General features: G+C 41.5%; 2 protein-coding genes across 3 annotated transcripts in view; one reads left to right on the plus strand and one right to left on the minus strand.

Annotated features, from left to right (window-relative positions):
• eml5 (EMAP like 5) overlaps nucleotides 1-8063 on the minus strand; it is a 76754-nt gene extending 68691 nt beyond the window's left edge. For both annotated transcript variants that reach the window (XM_029688165.2, XM_029688164.2), the window contains exon 1: nucleotides 7572-8063. In XM_029688165.2, the coding sequence (XP_029544025.1) occupies nucleotides 7572-7768 (197 nt within the window). In that variant the 5' untranslated portion in view covers nucleotides 7769-8063. The remainder of the gene's footprint in view (nucleotides 1-7571) is intronic.
• A 1187-nt stretch (nucleotides 8064-9250) lies between these two features.
• Nucleotides 9251-16560, plus strand: LOC115146224 (tetratricopeptide repeat protein 8-like). Its single transcript, XM_029688171.2, has 13 exons — nucleotides 9251-9957; nucleotides 10675-10795; nucleotides 10994-11057; nucleotides 11240-11489; nucleotides 11626-11670; nucleotides 11781-11866; nucleotides 11971-12058; nucleotides 12314-12428; nucleotides 12670-12805; nucleotides 12978-13152; nucleotides 13347-13469; nucleotides 15309-15392; nucleotides 15527-16560. The coding sequence occupies exons 1-13, from the start codon at nucleotides 9844-9846 to the stop codon at nucleotides 15641-15643; spliced, it is 1518 nt and encodes a 505-aa protein (XP_029544031.1). The 5' UTR covers nucleotides 9251-9843; the 3' UTR covers nucleotides 15644-16560.
• The last annotated feature ends 4513 nt before the right edge of the window (nucleotides 16561-21073 follow it).

The following is a 21073-nucleotide window of genomic DNA, read 5'->3' on the forward strand; positions in this document are numbered from 1 at the left end:
TAATCCTGCCAACGCGGTCCTTTAAATTCCTCTCCTTCACTCTGAAAGAGATCCAACTCTAGTGTGTTTACTATTTCAGTGACTGCAACGGGTGCTCTGATGAACCCCGGAAAAATCCATTCCTGACTTGAAATTCCTCTCCGTGCCTTGTGCTATAGTTCACCTTCTTCAAGAATCACTTTAGGGGATTACACCACCAACCTGTCTTTATCTTTGAACACATCTGCTTGTAATTCAGTTTAGCGTGTGTGTGTGTGTGTGTCCGTGGGAGATGTTTTTAGGTATGATTCCCTAATCATTTATAGTTGAATAAAGATATTAAGCAAGTTTAGCAAAGATTTTAAATTTACTGAATTTTTGCCTACACTTTCTCAAATTGGAGCTAAGTTTGGGCCAACTATTTTTCTTTTAGTTCAGGTAACACTGAAAAGTTGAATAAACTATAGTGAAAAAATATATAAACTCAACATGCAACAATTTAAAATATTTTACTGAGTTACAGTTCATGTAAGGAAATCAGTCAATTGAAATAAATTAATTCGGCCCTAATCTATGGATTTCACATGACTGGGCAGGGGCACTGCCATGGGTGGGCCTTGGAGGGCATAGGCCCAACCACTGGGGAGCCAGGCCCAACCAATCAGCATGAGTTTTCCCCCACAAAAGGGCTTTATTACAGACATAAATATTTCTGTTTCATCAGCTGTCCGGGTGGCTTGGCCATGAAACATGGTACCAACACTTTACATGTGTGTTTATATTCTTGTTCGGTATAGTATCCAGCTAATTAATAAAAATGTGTTGAAACAACTAGATTTTTCTTTACAGTCTAGTTATGTTAGAGAAGTTATTCCCAAACTGGGGTAAGCATAATTTAAAAAAAAAAAATATATATATACATACACCTTAGCCAAATACATTTAAACTCCATTTTTCACAATTCCTGACATTTAATCCTAGTAAAAATTCCCTGTCTTAGGTCAGTTAGGATTTTAAGAATGTGAAATGTCAGAATAATAGTAGAGAGAAGGATTTATTTCAGCTTCTATTTCTTTCATCACATTCCCAGTGGGTCAGAAGTTTACAAACACTCAATTAGTAATTGGTAGCATTGCCTTTAAATTGTTTAACTTGCGTCAAACGTTTCAGGTAGCCTTCCACAAGCTTCCCACAATAAGTTGGGTGAATTTTGGCCCATTCCTCCTGACAGAGCTGGTGTAACTGAGTCAGGTTTGTAGGCCTCAATGCTCCCACACACTTTTTCAGTTCTGCCCACAAATTTTCTATAGGATTGAGGTCAGGGCTTTGTGATGGCCACTCCAATACCTTGACTTTGTTGTACTTAAGCCATTTTGCCACAACTTTGGAAGTATGCTTGGTGTCATTGTCCATTTGGAAGACCCATTTGCAACCAAGCTTTAACTTCCTGACTGATTTCCACATAATTTTCCTACCTAACGATGCTATCTATTTTGTGAAGTGCACCAGTCCCTCCTGCAGCAAAGCACCCCCACAACATGATGATGCCAACCCTGTGCTTAATTTTTCCTGCTGCCACAGATATGGCTGGGACAGTGCTGGGGGAAAAGGCAAACAAAACTATACAGACAATGCCTTCATCAAACAACACTGTTTCACAACGCATCAGTGACATGGCAGGAGATGTTTTGAAACAATTACTGCTTCGCATACAAGCCAGTTACATGCGTTACAGCTGGATGAGTCAACAGACGTGGCGGGCCTGGCACAACTCCTGGTATATGTCTGTTACATTTACGGTGGGATAATTAAGGAAGTCATCCTCTTCTGGAAACCAGGACAACAGGAGAGGATATTTTTAAAGTACTGGACAGCTTTTTGACATCAAATGGACTTTGGTGGTCAAGATGTGTTGGTATCTGTACTGATGGCACAAAAGCCATGACAGGGAGACATAGTGGAGTGGTAACGCACGTGCAAGCAGTTGCTCCGGCTGCCAAGGGAATGCCTGACAGCTTAAAAAATGTTTTGGACACGATAGTGAAAATGGTTAACTTCGTTAAAGCAAGGCCCCTGAACTGTTGTGTATTTTCTGCATTATGCATTGACATGGGCAGCGACCATGTAATGCTTTTACAATATACAGAAGTGCGCTGGTTATCAAGGGGCAAAGTATAGGCACATTTTTTAAAATTGAAAGACGAGCTTAAAGTTTTCTTTACTGACCATCATTTTCACTTGTCTGACCGCTTCTTTGATGACGAATTTCTCACACGACTGGCCTATCTGGGTGATGTTTTATCTCACCTGAATGATTTGAATCTAGGATTACAGGAACTCTCCACAACTATATTCAATGTGTGGGACAAAATTGAGGCTATGATTAAGAAGTTGGAGCTCTTTTCTGTCTGCATTAACAAGGAGAACACACAGGTCTTTCCATCATTGTATCATTTTTGGTGTGCAAATTAACTCAAAGTTACGGACAATGTTAAATGTGATATAGCGAAGCACCTGAGTCAGCTGGGTGCGCAATGAAGCGCACCCAAAAATGGATGACACAAACAACTGGATTCGTTATCCCTCTCAAGCCCTGCCTCCAGTCCACTTACCGATATCTGAACAAGAGAACCTCATCGACATTGCAATAAGCGGTTCTGTGAAAATTGAATTTAATCAGAAGCCACTGCTAGATTTCTGGATAGGTCTGCACTCAGAGTTTCTTGCCTTTGCAAATTGCGCTGTTAAGACACTGATGCCCTTTGCAACCACGTACCTATGTGAGGGTGGATTCTTGGCCCTCATTAGCATGAGAACTAAATACAGGCACAGACTATGTGTGGAAAATTATTTAAGACTGAGACTCACTCCAATACAACCCAACATTGCAGAGGTATGTGCATCCTTTCAAGCACACCCGTCTCATTAAGCTGTGGTGAGTTATTCACAATTTTTGATGACCAAATACGTTTTTATATGTAAGATGGCTAAATAAAAAGCAAAATTATTGATTATTATATTATTTGTGCCCTGGTCCTATATGAGCTCTACGTCACTTCCCACGAGCCTGGTAATGACAAAAACTAACACTCATTCTTATGTTTAATAAATGTATTGTATAGTGTGTGTGTGGCAAGCTTACAATGATGGCAAAAAAAAACATTTGAAAGTGCGCTGACCCTGGTGCTAGAGGGGGTACGCAGCTGAAGGTTGAATGTTTGAAGGGTTAAAAGGTTTGAGAACCACTGCGTTAGAGGACAGATAACACTTCTCCTGGAGTGGATAGACAAGATGGTACCACAAAGTACTATGCTGGGTGCGACTCAGTGAGAGTGAACAAGGGTCACAGTCAGTCCAATGAAATGGCCTGTCATTCATGTTTGAAAACATTAGCTAGCTCTCCTCAGTCAGTCAGTCAGACTGGGAAACCGGCAGACAGAGGACGCCACAGGGCAAGATAACATCAGGAGGGTGAGCAATTAATTCATCCAGCACACAAAACACGAACAAATATAAACATACAGTAGTTACAACACAAACAAACAGAAGAACTTAATCATGTCTGAATCTGTCTGAATTAAACACAGACTGACTTCAAGTAATGAAAGTTAGACTCCCTTCACCTGTCTCTCTTGTGGCTGTTTCTTCTGTAGAAAATGAAAACACGGCTCCCGATGCTATTTGAGGAGTCTGCATCTTCCACATGGCTTCGTGCAATGTTAGAGAGAGCCGCCCGCCAACAGCTGCAGTTCTGTCTTCTGTGTCTGCTCGACAATGCTTCCCCTGAGCCCTCACCTCTGAGGCAACCAAAACACAGTCATCTGCACACCCCGTGATTGTATTAGCTCACCAAGCTAAAGTCTAAACATTAGCATGGCGAGCCAACACAAGTCTTCAGGTCTCAGACAAGGCCACTCATGGCACCGAATTACCTCCACTACACATATGCTTCTGATATGTAATATGAGATGGATCAACTCCTCTGTAGCTCAGTTGGTAGAGTATGGTGCTTGCAAATTCAGGATAGTGGGTCCAATTCCCGGGACCATCCATAAGTAAAATGTATGCATGCATGACTGTAAGTAGCTTTGGATAAAAGTGTGTGCTAAATGGCATATATTATATTATTATATTACTCCTCACAGCATTTGAACTGAAGCACTTCACACAGAAGGCAAGGCAAGGTCTGTCTCTCTGTTGACCAATGAATAATGGAGCAGCAGAACAGCTGACTAACGACACTACAGTATATAATCCTAGTCATCTCCAGGCCAACCCACACAATGACAACACAGCCACTGGAGCAGTGGACACAGGTCATTCAGTACATGGTCATTCATTGTAAGGAGCAAGCTGCCGCAGTTTTTCCCCTAGAAGTGAAAGAGGGGTAATTATAATATTATAATAAAGAATATTTCCTCAAGAGGTTGGCTGAGTTCCTCCCCATTGACGTGAATGATTGGAACGATCATAGGGATGTGGGTCTCTGTGTCTATTCAAGTTTACCTGACCCACCACCAAAAATATCTATTTGCGAATCGCAGACTAAAGTGTTTCAAACATTACCTGAAGGACCTTCAAGTCCATCCATTCCCATTCATCCTGACAGTTATGATGGGTCGCTGTGCAGTAATCATGGGTTTTAAGGGTGGAATAGTGAATGCAGAGTGGAGTTACTGTATTTCACGTTCCACTGTGACTAGAAAGAAATGCACTATATAGACAAAAGTATGTGGACACCCATTCAAATTAGTGTATTTGGCTACTTCAGCCACACCCATTGCTGACAGGTGTACAACATCGAGCACACAGCCATGCAATCTCCATAGACAAACATTGATATTAGAATGGCCTTACTGAAAAGCTCCGTGGCTTTCAACGTGGCACCAACATGGGATGCCACCTTTCCAACTAGTCAGTTGGTCAAACTTCTGCCTTGCTAGAGCTGCCCTGGTCAAATGTGTGCTGTTATTGTGAAGTGGAAACATCTAGGAGCAACAGCGGCTCAGCCGCAATGTGGTAGACCACACAAGCTTACAGAACAGGACCTCCGAGTGCATAAAAATTGTCTGTCCTTGGTCATAACACTCACTACCAAGTTCCAAACTGCCTCTGGAAGCAACATCAGCACAATAACTGATCGTAGGGAGCTTCATGAAATAGGTTTCCATGACCAAGCAGCCCAGACACAAGCCTAAGATCACCATGCACAATGCCAAGCGCCGGCTGGAGGGGGCTAAAGCTCGCCGCCATTGGACTCTCGAGCAGTGGAAACGTGTTCCCTGGAGTGATAAATCACGCTTCACCATCTGGCAGTCTGACGGACGAATCTGGGTTTGGCGATGCCAGGAGAATGCTACCTGCCCGAATGCATAGTGGCAACTGTAAAGTTTGATGGAGGAGGAATAATGGTCTGGGGCTGTTTTTTATGGTTCAGGCTAAACCCCTTAGTTCCAGTGAAGGGAAATCTTAACGCTACAGCATTCAATTACATTCTAGATGATTCTGTGCTTCCATCTTTGTGGCAACAGTTTGGGGAAGGCCCTTTCCTATTTTAACACGACAATGCCGCCATGTAAGAATTTGTTCTTAACTCTTGATACTCCCCATCCCGGATCCGGGAACGTAATCATCGACTGACACTAATTAGCATAACGCAACGGACATAAATATTACTAGAAAATATTCCTATTCATGAAAATCACAAGTGAAATATACTGAGACACAGCTTAGCCTTTTGTTAATCATCCTGTCGTCTCAGATTTTCAAAATATGCTTTACAGCCAAAGCTAGACAAGCATTTGTGTAAGTTTATCGATAGCCCAGCATAGCATTTTGTCCAGCTAGCAGCAGGTAACTTGGTCACGTAAATCAGAAAAGCAATCCAATTAAATTGTTAACCTTTGATGAGCTTCGGATGTTTTCACTCACGAGACTCCCAGTTAGATAGCCAATGTTCATTTTTTCCAAACAAACATTTGTTCTTCACGTTTGGCTGAGAAATCGACCGGAAATTAGGGTCACGAAAATGCCGAAAAATATTCCAAATTAGCTCCATAATATCGACAGAAACATGGCAAACGTTGTTTATAATCAATCTTCAAGGTGTTAATATATCCACCGGGACAATTGGTTTTTCAGTAGGACCGATTGGAAAAATGGCTACCTCTGTATTTTACGCGAGAGTCACTCTGAGAGCCATCAGGTGACCACTTACACAATGTAGCTGCTTATGGTTATTCTTCAACATTAATGCATAAAACTACGTCACAATGCTGTAGACACCTTGGGGAATACGTAGAAAAAGTAATCTGGTTGATAGCCCATTCACTGCTCAATAGGGACGCATTGGAACGCAGAGCTTTCATAACACGAAGCACTTCCGGATTGGATTTTTCTCAGGCTTTCCCCTGCAATATCAGTTCTGTTATACTCACAGACAATATTTTTACACTTTTGGAAACTTTAGAGTGTGTTCTATCCTAAGCTGTATATTATATTCATATTCTAGCATCTTGTCCTAACAAAATATCCCGTTTACTTTGGGTACGTTATTTTTCCAAAAATGAAAATACTGCCCCCTAGTCACAACAGGTTTTAACTGAATTGCCTAGTTAAATAAAGGTTTAAAAAAAACAAATGCACAAAGAGAGGTTCATATAGAAATGGTTTGTCGAGATTGGTGTGGAAGAACTTGACTGGCCTGCTCTGAGCCCTGACCTCAACCCCATCGAACACCTTTGGGATGAAATGGAACGCCGCCTGCGAGCCAGGCCTAATCCTCCAACATCAGCGCCCGACCTCGCTAATGCTCTTGTGGCTGAATGGAAGCAAGTCCCCGCAGCAATGTTGCAACATCTAGTGGAAATCCTTCCCAGAAGAGTGGAAGATGTTATAGCAGCAAAGGGGAACCAACTCCATATTAATGCCCCTGATTTTTGAATGAGATGTTCGACGAACAGGTGTCCACATACAGCAAATAACTTACCTCAAATGCCATAAGTTATGCAAAATAAATCCAGTTTAGGATCATGAGATAAAATGTCTCACCTCCCCATAGGAGGACCCTTTGAAGAACCCCTTTTAGTTCCAGGTAGAGCCTTTTGGGTTCCAACCCATTCCACAGAGGGTTCTACATAGAACCCAAAAGAGTTCTACCTGGAACCAAAAAGGGTTATCCTATGGGGAGAGCTGCAGAACCCTTTTAGAAACCATTTTTCTAAGAGTGTATTGTATCGGATATGATACAGTAACTGCATCTTTTCAAAACAAAATTATTACATCATTACTCCCACCCAAGCCTCTACTTTTAATGAAGTTGCTGTCCATCCAGTAGGTGCTGAAAGGCGGTTAGCTCACAAGTTGAGCTCAGTGTGATGTTTTCACAAACTATATCATTTTGACTCGTTGAAACTGTATAGTTATATATTACAAGTCATAACCTCGATTCAATATAGACTTGTAGGCAAAGTATCTCCTCGCCAGAAATAGAAACTTGATCAGTTTGGTGTTTTTATTGCTGCTACCTCCTCGTGTTTAATTTTGTATCTCGGCATATCTGTGAATGAATGAGTTCCTGCAAGTGCAATTACCTGATTATGTCATCGTTGTGGCCCAAGTAAAATTTTTGCTTGTGTTCCCGTGTGTTATACACTACTCCCACACCGGCGACGAAGTAGACAATTTCCTTGGCAGCTGTGTAGTACAGGTTGTTGCGGCACTGATGTCCCCGATACCCGTAAACCCATTCTAGTCGCAGGTGACAATTCGGAGCGGTCCTGTCAGCCATGTCCGTACTTCTTCTCTGTCTCGAGTATTTGATATTTCTTCATTCACCGAGAAGGATTTCATTCAATCCCATATCTCTTAGTTCCACTGAAAATGCATTGTATCCGGTACAAGCGGTTATAGCGGGCATTTGTGTTCCATGTGCATAATAGTCTCACTAAATCTATTTTTACTTTGAGATAATATGCTTATCTCTAATTAAAAATAGTTAACTATGCAGTTCTTTTCATAGTAAAAAGCAAATATCTATCTCTACTTCAGCCTTTGGCTAGTTGCCCCGCTCGAGACAGGTCGAAGCTCTAGTCAAATCCTATAAGATGGAGTATTCGCGTTTATTTACACGCACCGCCCCAAAATGTGATCTACATTTGTGATTGATCAACTATCTGTCCAATCACATCCCCGAATATCTATTTAGTGTTTGAAGGGATGTTCACGGACCAATGGCAATCATTAGAAAGGGATAAACGTCAGCCCCTAAAGAATGCACTTTAACCAATGGCTCTAACCCTGGCTAACCAATGGTGTGTAGACAATACCAGGAAGCTTTTGACAGCTGTCAATCCAAGTAGGCGCCGTTGAATATTTTACCCTTTTGCACATTTCTTTTACATTCTAACAGTAGTTCCTCTATCCATGCATAGGCTTTAACCAACAGAAAGAAGGTCTACATTCGTGTTTAGGAGACTATAAATTATGTTGTTGTCATAAAAATGGACATTTAAAAATGAACTGTATTACATATTCACCAACTGCATGTTTTTTTTCAGATAACACATGCGTTCAGGTATGCTACTTTATTAACTCGCCATCCTCTCAGCTCCTACTTTTTATAAAGTCGCTGTCCACACGGTGGGTGCTGAAGTGAAGGTCACAGAATGTAGCCTCTCAAAGCATTTTGATGGGGGGATTGTGCATTCCTGGTGTAACTTGGGCAGTTATTATTGCCATCCTGTACCTGTCCCGCATGTGTGATGTTAGGATGTACCGATCCTGTGCAGGTGTTGTTACACGTGGTCTGCCACTGCGAGGACGATCAGCTGTCCATCCTGGCTCCCTGTAGCACTGTCTTAGGCGTCTCACAGTAAGGACATTGCAATTTATTGCCCTGGCCACATCTGCAGTCCTCATGCCTCCTCGCAGCATGCCTAAGGCACGTTCACGCAGATGATCAGGGACCTTGGGCATCTTTCTTTTGATGTTTTTCAGAGTCAGTGGAAAGGCCTCTTTAGTGTCCTAAGTTTTCATAACTGTGACCTTCATTGTCTACTATCTGTAACCTGTTAGTGTCTTAACGACCGTTCCACAGGTGTATGTTCATTAATTGTTTATGGTTCCTTGAACAAGCATGGGAAACAAACAGTGTTTAAACCCTTTACAATGAAGATCTGTGAAGTTATTTGGATTTTTACGAATTATCTTTGAAAGACTGGGTCCTGAAAAAGGGACATTTCTTTTTTTGCTGAGTTTAGTTACAAAGTAGATAAAAAGTAGTAAGTAGTTGAAAAGTTGCTAATTAGCTAAAAATTATAAAGTTGTCCATGATGAGATTTGAACTCACAGCCTTCTGTTATACGTCCACCCACCAACCACCCTACCTTAAGTAACCATCTGTCTTTTATAACCTTACCAAACGTAACATATCATAGCAGTTAAAGCATCCCAGATATACGTTTACTATGTTACATCTAGTCTATGAGACCAAGCTGAGTGCATACCCTTTGAAAACAAAGACAGGCAGTACACAAAAGTTATTGAATAAACGCACTGATCTTGCTTCACTTCAAATAATAATATTGTTCTCACGGTAAATGCCAAAGAAATCAATGCAGCATTGGGTGATTGCCCCGGGTGGGCAGAGTTAACATTGTAGAATGGATGGAATGGTAATAAAAATTGCACACGCCCGCCCGGCGTGCCGAGGGGGCTCAATCAAGTGCACCTACAAGAGGACCTCTCCTATCCTCTGTTGCGGCGAGTGACAGGACGCTTGATGCTCAAGCAACAAGCTTAGCGTTGATAGCTAAACTCTAAAAACGTACCTACCTCTTAAATTATTTTAGCACCACTGACGAAATGGAGGTGCCGATGGATCCCTTGTTTCTTGCATGGAGCTACTTTAGAAGACGGAAGTTCCAACCATGTTCTGATATTTGTTCGAAGATATTAGAGGACAGTCCATACGACCAGGTTAGAAATAGCTAAACTAGTATTTTAGCTCTGCTAGCCAGCTCCAGGCATGAATCCAATTTAGCTAATGGTAATATTTATCAGTAGCATTCTTGCAAAGTATTCTTTGACATTTTCTGTATCATTGCCTATTCCTCATTACTGTATTGCCAGAGATTCTCTGACGTTGCTTGCTTAGCTATCTGTTGTTTTGTTAGCACATTGTTAGCTAGCTAGCTATTGGTGGCATAAAAAAACAAGAACTTGTTAGCTAGAGGGCTATCATCATATCTGGCAAGTTTTGACCTTATTGTGACCCACTTTCACTATCACTATTTTCACTATCACTATTTAATCTCACCTTTAGTTAATCTAGCTTCTCTTAACTCCAATTGTCTTAATGTGCTTGCTATAGCCTAGCATATGTTTTGCATCAAATCTGTCTTCACCTCTTATCTCATCATTTCACACACTGCTGTCTTAAAAGGAACCTGACTCATCATCACATATTTCTGAGGTAACCTCTTCCTGCTTGTGCTCCTTTTATTCTGTGTCTCTTTACATGCTGCATCTAAACCTGGCATGTTTGGACATGTTGAAGTACAAATAGAACGGGTAGAGAAATTAATTAAATATCACAGTAGCACATCGGTGTTGGAGTTCCCTACCTTGTAACATCAAAGTAAACATAATTTTCACATTGTAAAATCAAATCTACTACCTTTGCTCTTTGGGCAGGCTGCATGGAGTCTGAAGACCCGTGCTCGGACAGAGATGGTGTACATCGATGAGGTGGAGGTGGACCAGGAGGGGATCGCTGAGATGATGCTGGATGAAAGCTCCATTGCCCAGGTTGCTCGTAAGTCTGAACTCTAAACTTTCCCAGAGGGACATGAGTTCTTCCTGGGCAGGAAAAACTCCTGACTATGACTAGTCATCTGCAGAACAGCCTACGAAAGTCAATATCGATAATATATTACTGTTCTGAATCTGTTCTGGTAAAATCTCTCCAAATTGTTCCCAGCTCTGAGTGTACTGTAATGAAGCTGTCTTTCAGGCCCTGGGACATCACTGAGGCGTCCTGAAACAAGCCATGGAGGTGGACCTACTCCAGCTATCAGGTATGTGACCTTTTCTATTCACAACTATCTTGTATACGTTAGGTAAGTATTCCAAGCATTTCCCCTACTGGAATTGTGTTATTACTGTAACAATATTTCTGCCAATGAGTCGTGAGGAGCATTACGTACCCTGGGAAAGCATCAGGTTAGTTCTGAAATTAGCTTTTCTGTCCTGAATCTAGGCCCATTACCCAATCGGGGCGACCAATCACAGGGTTTGTGAGGCCCAGTACCCAGTCTGGCAGACCAGGGACAATGGAACAGGCCATTAAGACCCCGCGCACAGCACACACTGCCCGCCCTGTCACTGGTGCATCTGGGAGATTTGTCCGGCTGGGAACAGCCTCCATGTTAACCAATCCTGAGGGGCCATTTATAAATTTGTCAAGACTTAACTTGGCTAAATATGCCCAGAAGCCCAATTTATCCAAGGTATGACTGATTTAACTAATGTACTGTAAGGTAAGGAACAGTCTCTCAAAAAAATATGTGTCGTAAATGTATTTATTGTGGTTATTCACCTTCAATACGTGTTATGACTGTTCTGTTGTTGTTTTTCTGCCCCCAGACCTTGTTTGAGTACATCTTCCATCATGAAAATGATGTAAAAAATGTGAGTTATAAATACAGATATACAGTATGTCTTTGGCTTTTCATGCAGTTTTTGTTTGTAAGTTTCCGTCAAAAACGATTTGTACCTACCCTGTCATGTTTTGTGAACAGGCTTTAGACCTGGCTGCTCTGGCCACTGAGAATGCTCAGTTCAAAGACTGGTGGTGGAAAGTCCAGCTGGGGAAGTGCTACTACAGGTAAAGCTTTAGCTGATTACTTAGATCTCAAACAACTGTTAGTATACAATGCATACTATACTACCACTACAGCTCTACTACATTGGAACTGTTTGTATTAACAGACTTGGTTTACACCGGGAATCAGAAAAACAGTTCCGATCTGCTCTCAATCATCAGGAGGTGGTGGACACATACCTCTATCTGGCCAAGGTAACAACATACAACTTACGATGTCCCTAACACTCTGTTTAACACTGTAAATACTGTGTAACTACACTGTATACAGTATAGATTAACCCTCACACAAGGCTTCTCTGTAGCAGATAAAACCTGGTGGTGTGTCACTCAATGACAAGTTGTTTCTATTTGTTCAAATAGGTTTATGTTTTTTTTAATCAACCTACTTATCTTCATTAGTACACAAATGACAAAAATACTTATTGTTCTGTTATGCCACTAAAACAGGTGTATCAGCGGCTTGATCAACCTATAACTGCACTGAACCTCTTCAAGCAAGGTCTGGACCACTTCCCTGGGGAGGTCACTCTCTTAACAGGAATTGCTCGCATTCACGAGGCACGTAACAATTCCTTTGTTGTTTGTTTGCAAAGCATTCTCTTGCTTAAAGAAACCACAGGTTGAAATCGTCATGTCAAATGTGTAACCTGAAACGAGCAGCTGATTGTCTAGGAATTTAGAGCCTAATTGTTTTGTAGCTATTGAATTACTCTACTGTAAAATGAGAGAACAGATGCAGATTGATCAGGAGGTCCAAAATCAGTCTTTATAGTTGTGTGTCTCTCTCACAGGAGATGACACAGGAGATAACATCACCTCAGCCACAGAGTACTACAAAGATGTCCTGAAGCAGGACAACACTCACGTTGAGGCTATCGCCTGCATAGGCAGCAATCACTTCTACACGGACCAGCCTGAGATCGCCTTGCGCTTTTACCGGTTAGTCACACACGGCACACACACACCACCCCCTTCAAATCCCTCATCTAACTCTGATTAGTATGTATATTCCTGTGTGATTTAATAATTTTGACATTTCAGTGGATACACATGCCTTGCATGGTTACATTATTTTAAGTTATATTTTCCCTCTAATCGTCCTTCCCTGTAGACGGCTGCTGCAGATGGGGGTATATAATTGCCAGCTGTACAACAACCTGGGATTGTGCTGCTTTTATGCCCAGCAGTATGATATGACCCTGTCCTCCTTCGAGAGGGCTCTGGCCCTGGTGGCCAATGATGAGGAGCAGGCTGACGTCTGGTACAACATTGGACACGTGGCCGTGGTGGGTTAGTGTTAACTTAGCACACACAGATGTTAGTTATTGCATCAAGTTACTCTACAGCACCCTCTTCTGTATGCCAACTGGTTTCTCTTGGACAGGATCCACATCTGGCTGAGTGCTTTGAACAAATAGCATGCTATCACTTATTTGTTGCATTTCTGTTTGTTACTTGCATCTTATGTTTCTCCCCACAGGGAATAGGAGACCTGACTCTGGCATCCCAGTGTTTTAAACTGGCCTTGGCCTTCAACAACGACCATGCTGAGGCCTATAATAACCTGGCCGTGCTGGAGCTACGCAAGGGACACATTGAGCAGGTGAATGAACTGGTGTGTCTAGGTCTTCAAATACGCTGCTCAAAAAAATAAAGGGAACACTAAAATAACACATCCTAGATCTGAATGAATGAAATATTCTTATTAAATACTTTTTTCTTTACATAGTTGAATGTGCTGACAACAAAATCACACAAATTATCAATGGAAATCAAATGTATCAACCCATGGAGGTCTGGATTTGGAGTCACACTCAAAATTAAAGTGGAAAACCACACTACAGGCTGATCCAACTTTGATGTAATGTCAAAATGAGGCTCAGTAGTGTGTGTGGCCTCCACGTGCCTGTATGACCTCCCTACAACGCCTGGGCATGCTCCTGATGAGGTGGCGGATGGTCTCCTGAGGGATCTCCTCCCAGACCTGGACTAAAGCATCCGCCAACTCCTGGACAGTCTGTGGTGCAACGTGGCGTTGGATGGAGCGAGACATGATGTCCCAGATGTGCTCAATTGGATTCAGGTCTGGGGAACGGGCGGGCCAGTCCATAGCATCAATGCCTTTCTCTTGCAGGAACTGCTGACACACTCCAGCCACATGAGGTCTAGCATTGTCTTGCATTAGGAGGAACCCAGGGCCAACCGCACCAGCATATGGTCTCACAAGGGGTCTGAGGATCTCATCTCGGTACCTAATGGCAGTCAGACTACCTCTGGCGAGCACATGGAGGGCTGTGCGGCCCCCCAAAGAAATGCCACCCCACACCATGACTGACCCACCACCAAACCGGTCATGCTGGAGGATGTTGCAGGCAGCAGAACGTTCTCCACAGCGTCTCCAGACTCTGTCACGTGCTCAGTGTGAACCTGCTTTCATCTGTGAAGAGCACAGGGCGCCAGTGGCGAATTTGCCAATCTTGGTATTCTCTGGCAAATGCCAAACGTCCTGCACGGTGTTGGGCTGTAAGCACAACCCCCACCTGTGGACGTCGGGCCCTCATACTACCCTCATGGAGTCTGTTTCTGACCGTTTGAGCAGACACATGCACATTTGTGGCCTGCTGGAGGTCATTTTGCAGGGCTCTGGCAGTGCTCCTCCTGCTCCTCCTTGCACAAAGGTGGAGGTAGCGGTCCTGCTGCTGGGTTGTTGCCCTCCTACGGCCTCCTCCACGTCTCCTGATGTACTAGCCTGTCTCCTGGTAGCGCCTCCATGCTCTGGACACTACGCTGACAGACACAGCAAACCTTCTTGCCACAGCTCGCATTGATGTCCCATCCTGGATGAGCTGCACTACCTGAGCCACTTGTGTGGGTTGTAGACGCCGTCTCATACTACCACTAGAGTGAAAGCACCGCCAGCATTCAAAAGTGACCAAAACATCAGCCAGGAAGCATAGGAACTGAGAAGTGGTCTGTGGTCACCACCTGCGGAACCACTCCTTTATTGGGGGTGTCTTGCTAATTGCCTATAATTTCCACCTGTTGTCTATTCCATTTGCACAACAGCATGTGAAATGTATTGTCAATCAGTGTTGCTTCCTAAGTGGACAGTTTGATTTCACAGAAGTGTGATTGACTTGGAGTTACATTGTGTTGTTTAAGTGTTCCCTCTATTTTTTTGAGCAGTGTATATAATTTTGATCAAATGTTAGTTCTGATAAGTGTATTGAGTATGAATCTGTTTTAAATTATTTATTTCCAACTGAAATAAACTTCTTCTAGGCTTGCTCCTCTGAAGTATTATGCTCAGTGGTTATTTTCCATATGATACAACACATTATTTAAAGTCTTTAGTGTACTGCTTATGATGTTTTTGGTTTTGAGTCTAATTCAGAATGGTTGTTTTTGTTTCGATGTCCTATTTTTCTCTTCTTTTTCACAGTCCAAAGCTTTCCTCCAGACCGCTGCATCAATTGCCCCTCACATGTATGAGCCACACTTTAACTACTCCACTCTGTCAGACAAGGTAACCAGACACTTCATCTGCACTTTTATTTCAATTTCAATAAAAACACATTGCTATGCCTGGTATAAAACAGACTGTTTTTAGTCATGAGTGATTATATGAATTGATATGCTGTTGTTTTCTGCTGTGTCCAGATTGGAGATCTGCAGAGTAGCTACACGGCAGCCCAGAGGTCAGAAGATGCCTTCCCTGAGCATGTAGATACCCAGCAGATCCTGAAACACCTGCGCCAGCACTTTGCTGTGCTGTGACCTACTGACCGACACACCTGAGTTGACAGTCCAAACTCCCTGTGTGATAACTTACTTAGTTGTCGCAGAGTGCTGCTATTGAACAACAGTGACTGTCCTCATGTTCTAGTTAGACATCATCACAATCTACAGAAAAACATTCTGCTGTTAGATGATGGTGACAATACACAGCCTAAATGATACAAAGAGCAATTTGGCTTGGGCAACTCACTGCACAGACATTATTATAAAACAGTTATTTAAAACCGCCTGGCCCAATGCAGGTCTTATTAGTTGTATTTTAAGTGTTTTATTTGCAGCCAAGATTGGTTTTGGCATTTGTTTTTCTCATCAACTGTTGATTCACATACATGTGTAATAGTATTTAAGGTACTTTTAAGCACCGATAGTGAATGTACATAATAAAGTATGAACATGGAAGAAAAATATATTTACCATAGTACATATATTTATACTGCTATCTTTTTATAGTGTATTCAGATGTAAACCTGGGGTGTATTTTGGTATTAACATTACTCTTGTCATAATTTGTAGTCTGTCTTGTTTGTAAGGAGTAAACTATATAAACTTTTTTTTTTAAAGATGCAGAACTAATTAAGTTGTTTAACTTTACAGTATGACATTTTCTTTTATCAGATAAAATGGTATGTACAACTTAAAAGTTACATTTGATTCCAATGCTTATTATTTTGAATGTATGCATTTACTTATTGAAATAATGGCAATTTTATAGTAATTTCTAAGCTTTCCTTGATTTTCTTGCACATATCCATTTCAATGGATGCGTACACAGCATCATTCCAGGACTCCATGGGATTTATTTTGGAATGGATGGCTGCACAGTCCTCCATTCCATAGTGGTCATTGGGCTGTCTCATGCCAGTACCTTTCAACCAAATTAAATATTCCTTAGTTGACATTCTGGTCTTTTCCTGAATGATAATGGTACAGTGGAAACATTTAACCAAGTACCGCTTGACATGTTGGTCTTAACAAATACATAGAAGATCATGCATGATTATACCTGTGTCCAGTCCATTGACTTGTGCAGCTCTTACCCCTGAGTCAGCTCAGTCCCGTTAACCCATGTCCAGATCCCCTCTGTATCCTCTTCCTCCTTCAGTCCTATCCGTAACCCTTTCATGTGCATGGGTTCGGCGTTAAACTGCACTTTGTGTATCATCTTACTTATGAACGCCTGAGAAAACAAACACAAGCCAGGCAAGAAGCTGAATGAATCATTGATAACTACGGCTTTTGGACAATCTTTCTCTTGTACGGTGCTCTCAAGCAAGCCATTACAATGTAGAGGGGAGTGGGGTCAATTACAGCGTTCTACAAAGACTCATTGCATAGAACTTATGAAAATGATAGAAAGTTCTATGCTGACCTGTTATGTACAGTTGAAAGATCATCAAACAGCCAGTCATGAAGCAAATAATTGCCCAATAAGTCACTGCATTTAGAGGATAAACAAAAAAAAGTGAATAACCATGAATTGGCAGTACCAGTCACACGTTTGGACATACCTACTCATTCAAGGGTTTTTTGTTATTTGTACTAATTTCTACATTGTAGAATAATAGTGAAGACATAGAAACTATGAAATCACACATGGAATTGTGTAGAAACAAAAAACAATGTTAAACAAATCAAAATATATTTTTGAGATTCTTCAAAGAAGCCACCCTTTGCCTTGATGACAGGTTTGCACACTCTTGGCATTCTCTCAACCAGCTTCATGAGGTAGTCACCTTGAATGCATTTCAATTAACTGGCGTGCCTTGTAAAAGTTCATTTGTGGAATTTCTTTCCTTCTTAACGCAATTGAGCCAATCAGTTGTGTTGTGACAAGGTAGGGGTGGTATAAAGAAGAGAGCCCTATTTGATAAAAGACCAAGTCCATATTATGTCAATAACAGCTCAAATAAGCAAAGAGAAACAATATTCCATCATTACTTTAAGACATGAAGGTCAGTAAATCCGGACAATTTTAAGAAAGTTTCTTCAAGTGCCGTTGCAAAAAACATCAAGCACTATGATGAAACTGGTTCTAATGAGGACCGCCACAGGAAAGGAAGACACAGAGTTACCTCTGCTATATTGAATAAGTTCATTAAGGTTACCAGCCTCAGATATCAGCAATTAACTGCACCTCAGATTGCACCTCACAGAGTTCAAGTAACAGACACATCTTAACATCAACTGTTCAGAGGAGACTGTGTGAATCATGCCTTCATGGTCGAATGTTGCAAAGAAACCACTACTAAAGGACACCAATAATAAGAAGAGACTTGCTTGGGCCAAGAAACATGAGCAATGGACATTAGACCGGTGGAAATCTGTCCTTTGATCTGATTTTTGGTTCCAACCGCCATGTCTTTGTGAGAGGAGGAGGTGGTTCCCACCATGAAGCATGGAGGAGGAGGTGTGATGGTGCTTTGCTGGTGACACTGTCAGTGATTTATTTAGAATTCAAGGCACACTTATCCAGCATGGCTACCACAGCATTCTACAGTTATATGCCATCCCATCTGGTTTGCGCTTAGTGGGACTATTATTTGTTTTTCAACAGGACAATGACCCAAAACACACTTCCAGGCTGTGTAAGGGCTATTTGACAAAGAAGGAGAGTGATGGAGTGCTGCATCAGATGACCTGGCCTCCACAATCACCTGACCACAAACCAATTGAGATGGTTTGGGATGAGTTGGAACGCAGAGTGAAGGAAAAGCAACCAACAAGTGCTCAGCATATGTGGGAACTCCTTCAAGACTGTTGGAAAAGCATTGCAGGTGACTACCTCATGTTGCTGGTTGAGAGAATGCAAAGCTGTCATCAAGGCAAAGGGTGGCTACTTTGAAGAATCTCAAATATATTTTGATTTGTTTAACACTTTTTTTGTTTACTACACGATTCCATTTGTCAAGAAAATCCCTTGCATAAGTAGGTGTATCCAAACTGTTGACTGGTACTGTACTTTTGGTAGAAACATTTTCATTTACAATGTAGTGGCTTTACACCGACCACCACTGATACACAGAGAGAGAGAGAGAGAGAGAGAGAGAGATATGCAGAAACAAGCTGTTGAACTTGGTTGGTTAAATTATGAATAATGCCAGTTTGGAACTGTACTCCCTTCTACAATGCACAAAATATGACAATAAACATCACACTTCCAGATACAGCAACACTTCAACCCCCACCCGTCAACCTCTCTCTCACGCTCACCTTGTCCTTCACTTCAGTTTCAAATGATGGCCCATGCCTTACCTGGTTCTCCCAGCTATCTACCAGAACCAGGTCAGCTCCATGATTTAAACAGTCTTTTCTCGCCTCTCCCCAGCTTCTAGGCTCAATGGTGACAGAAATGGCAAAGTAGTAACACATTGAGTTTAGCAGATCACATCTCGGAAAACATAGGCCAGAGCTTTCCTCTGTGAGGACAATGTTTGTTTGTTTACTAGTCAATAGATCAAATCCTAATTAGGGTGTCTCACTCAAAGTTATCTCACCAAGTGAAGATATTTGGGACTGCAGTTATGTCTTCTCCTTGCGAAGGCTCTTAGTCTGCTTCTGAATGTTCTCGTTGCTGGTTGTCTGTTACCTGAATTCTATCTCTTGTTGGTGAAGGCTATTAAGCACTCTGTGTAACTTTCTCTGGGCCTACTCTTTAGAATGAATAACATTTTGTGCACTGGCCATTTCCATTTTGAAGTAGTCCATTTTCTTCTTCTACTACTTTGGTGAGTTGGCAAACAAACTGAAAGGGTGCACACTGCCACCTAGATGATAGACGAATTTAGAGGGGCTTTCATGTGGATTTTTCCAGTCATATTTGGTAGATACTACCTTCCTACTTGGTTATGAACGCAGTAGATACTACCTTCCTACTTGGTTATGAACGCAGCATAAATTTAGTGTAATGATGCATTCATAACTGAGTGGAAAGGTGGTATTTATCACATTCATGGGTTAAAGTAGATTTAATTTCTTACCAGTACTGGACACCCAAGTGCATGCACACATTTTTTTTATACTACAAAAAATACAGGGTAGCCTACTCTGTTGACAATAACAAACAGATCAATAAAAACGATGTTGTCTGATCAATGTATAATTGGCCTACGAAAAGACACAAAATGAAGTCCATCAAACCTGGAAGAGGAAATTATTATTGAGGCATTGACCCAATGACAAAGACAGTGAATATGCACACTCACCGGGGATATGGCCAAAGTTCTCCGCTGGTGCCCATACTGTTCCCTCAATTAAGTTAATCATTTTGAAAATTAAAAGACAGATTGGAATCTTTTCATTGTCATCTCTTAGTCTTTTCATTGTAACATCTTAGCCATTTGCTTTCCAAACAGTTTTCCCGCGATTGTGTTTTTAAATTCTGCAATATGCCTGGCTGGGTCTCTTTGCTTTTCACTGACAGTCGCAACTCAACAATCATCTATTATTTGGTATTTGCAGCTCGCATAGCCCACAGCCCTTCCGACTGTGGGCTATGCGATTTTTTTAAAATCCTGTTTTTGTTTTGTTTATGAAGCTAATGATCCTCTGTGGCCAAAACATTCTTTCTGGTGCAGTAGCCTATTTTCAATGGTTTTATTTATTTATCTATAGACAGGAGTAAGCCAATTGGGCTATATACTTTTGGCAATTTAATTACATTTACTTTTGGGAAAGCTTCCCTTAGCCTTATGGACACGCCGCCTATGCCTTTTAATGTGGCATAAACACAACCAGTCAATATGTTTTTATCTGATCATCAAACAATCACTTAAAAACTACGTAGGGCTGCAATCTCGTTAACGGGATGACATGACAACAGCTTGTGAAAGTGCAGAGCGCAAAATTCAAACAACAGAAATGTCATAATTAAAATTCCTCAAAAATACATATGTTTTATACCATTTTAAAGGTAATCTTGTTGTTAATCCCAGCAAAGTGTCAGATTTCAAATAGGCTTTACAGAGAAAGCACCACAAACAATTATGTTAGGTCACCGCCAAGTCACAGAAAGATTCAGCCATTTTTCCAGCCAAAGAGAGGAGTCACAAAAAGCACAAATAGAGATGAAATGAATCACTAACCTTTGATGATCTTCATCAGATGACACTCATAAGACTTCATGTTACACAATACATATATGTTTTGTTCGATAAAGTGCATATTTAAAAAATCTCAGTATACATTGGCACGTTATGTTCACTAATTCCAAAAACATCCGGTGATATTGCAGAGAGCCACATCATTTTATAGAAATACTCATTATAAATGTAGATGAAAATACAATTGTTAGACATGGCAATATAGATACACCTCTCCTTAATGCAACCGCTGTGTCAGATTTAAAAAAAACTTTACGGAAAAAGCAAACCATGCAATAACCTGAGTACAGCTTTCAGACAACAAAGCAGC

This window comes from Oncorhynchus nerka, linkage group LG18, assembly GCF_034236695.1.
Source record: "Oncorhynchus nerka isolate Pitt River linkage group LG18, Oner_Uvic_2.0, whole genome shotgun sequence".
Classification (NCBI taxonomy): Eukaryota; Metazoa; Chordata; class Actinopteri; order Salmoniformes; family Salmonidae; genus Oncorhynchus; species Oncorhynchus nerka.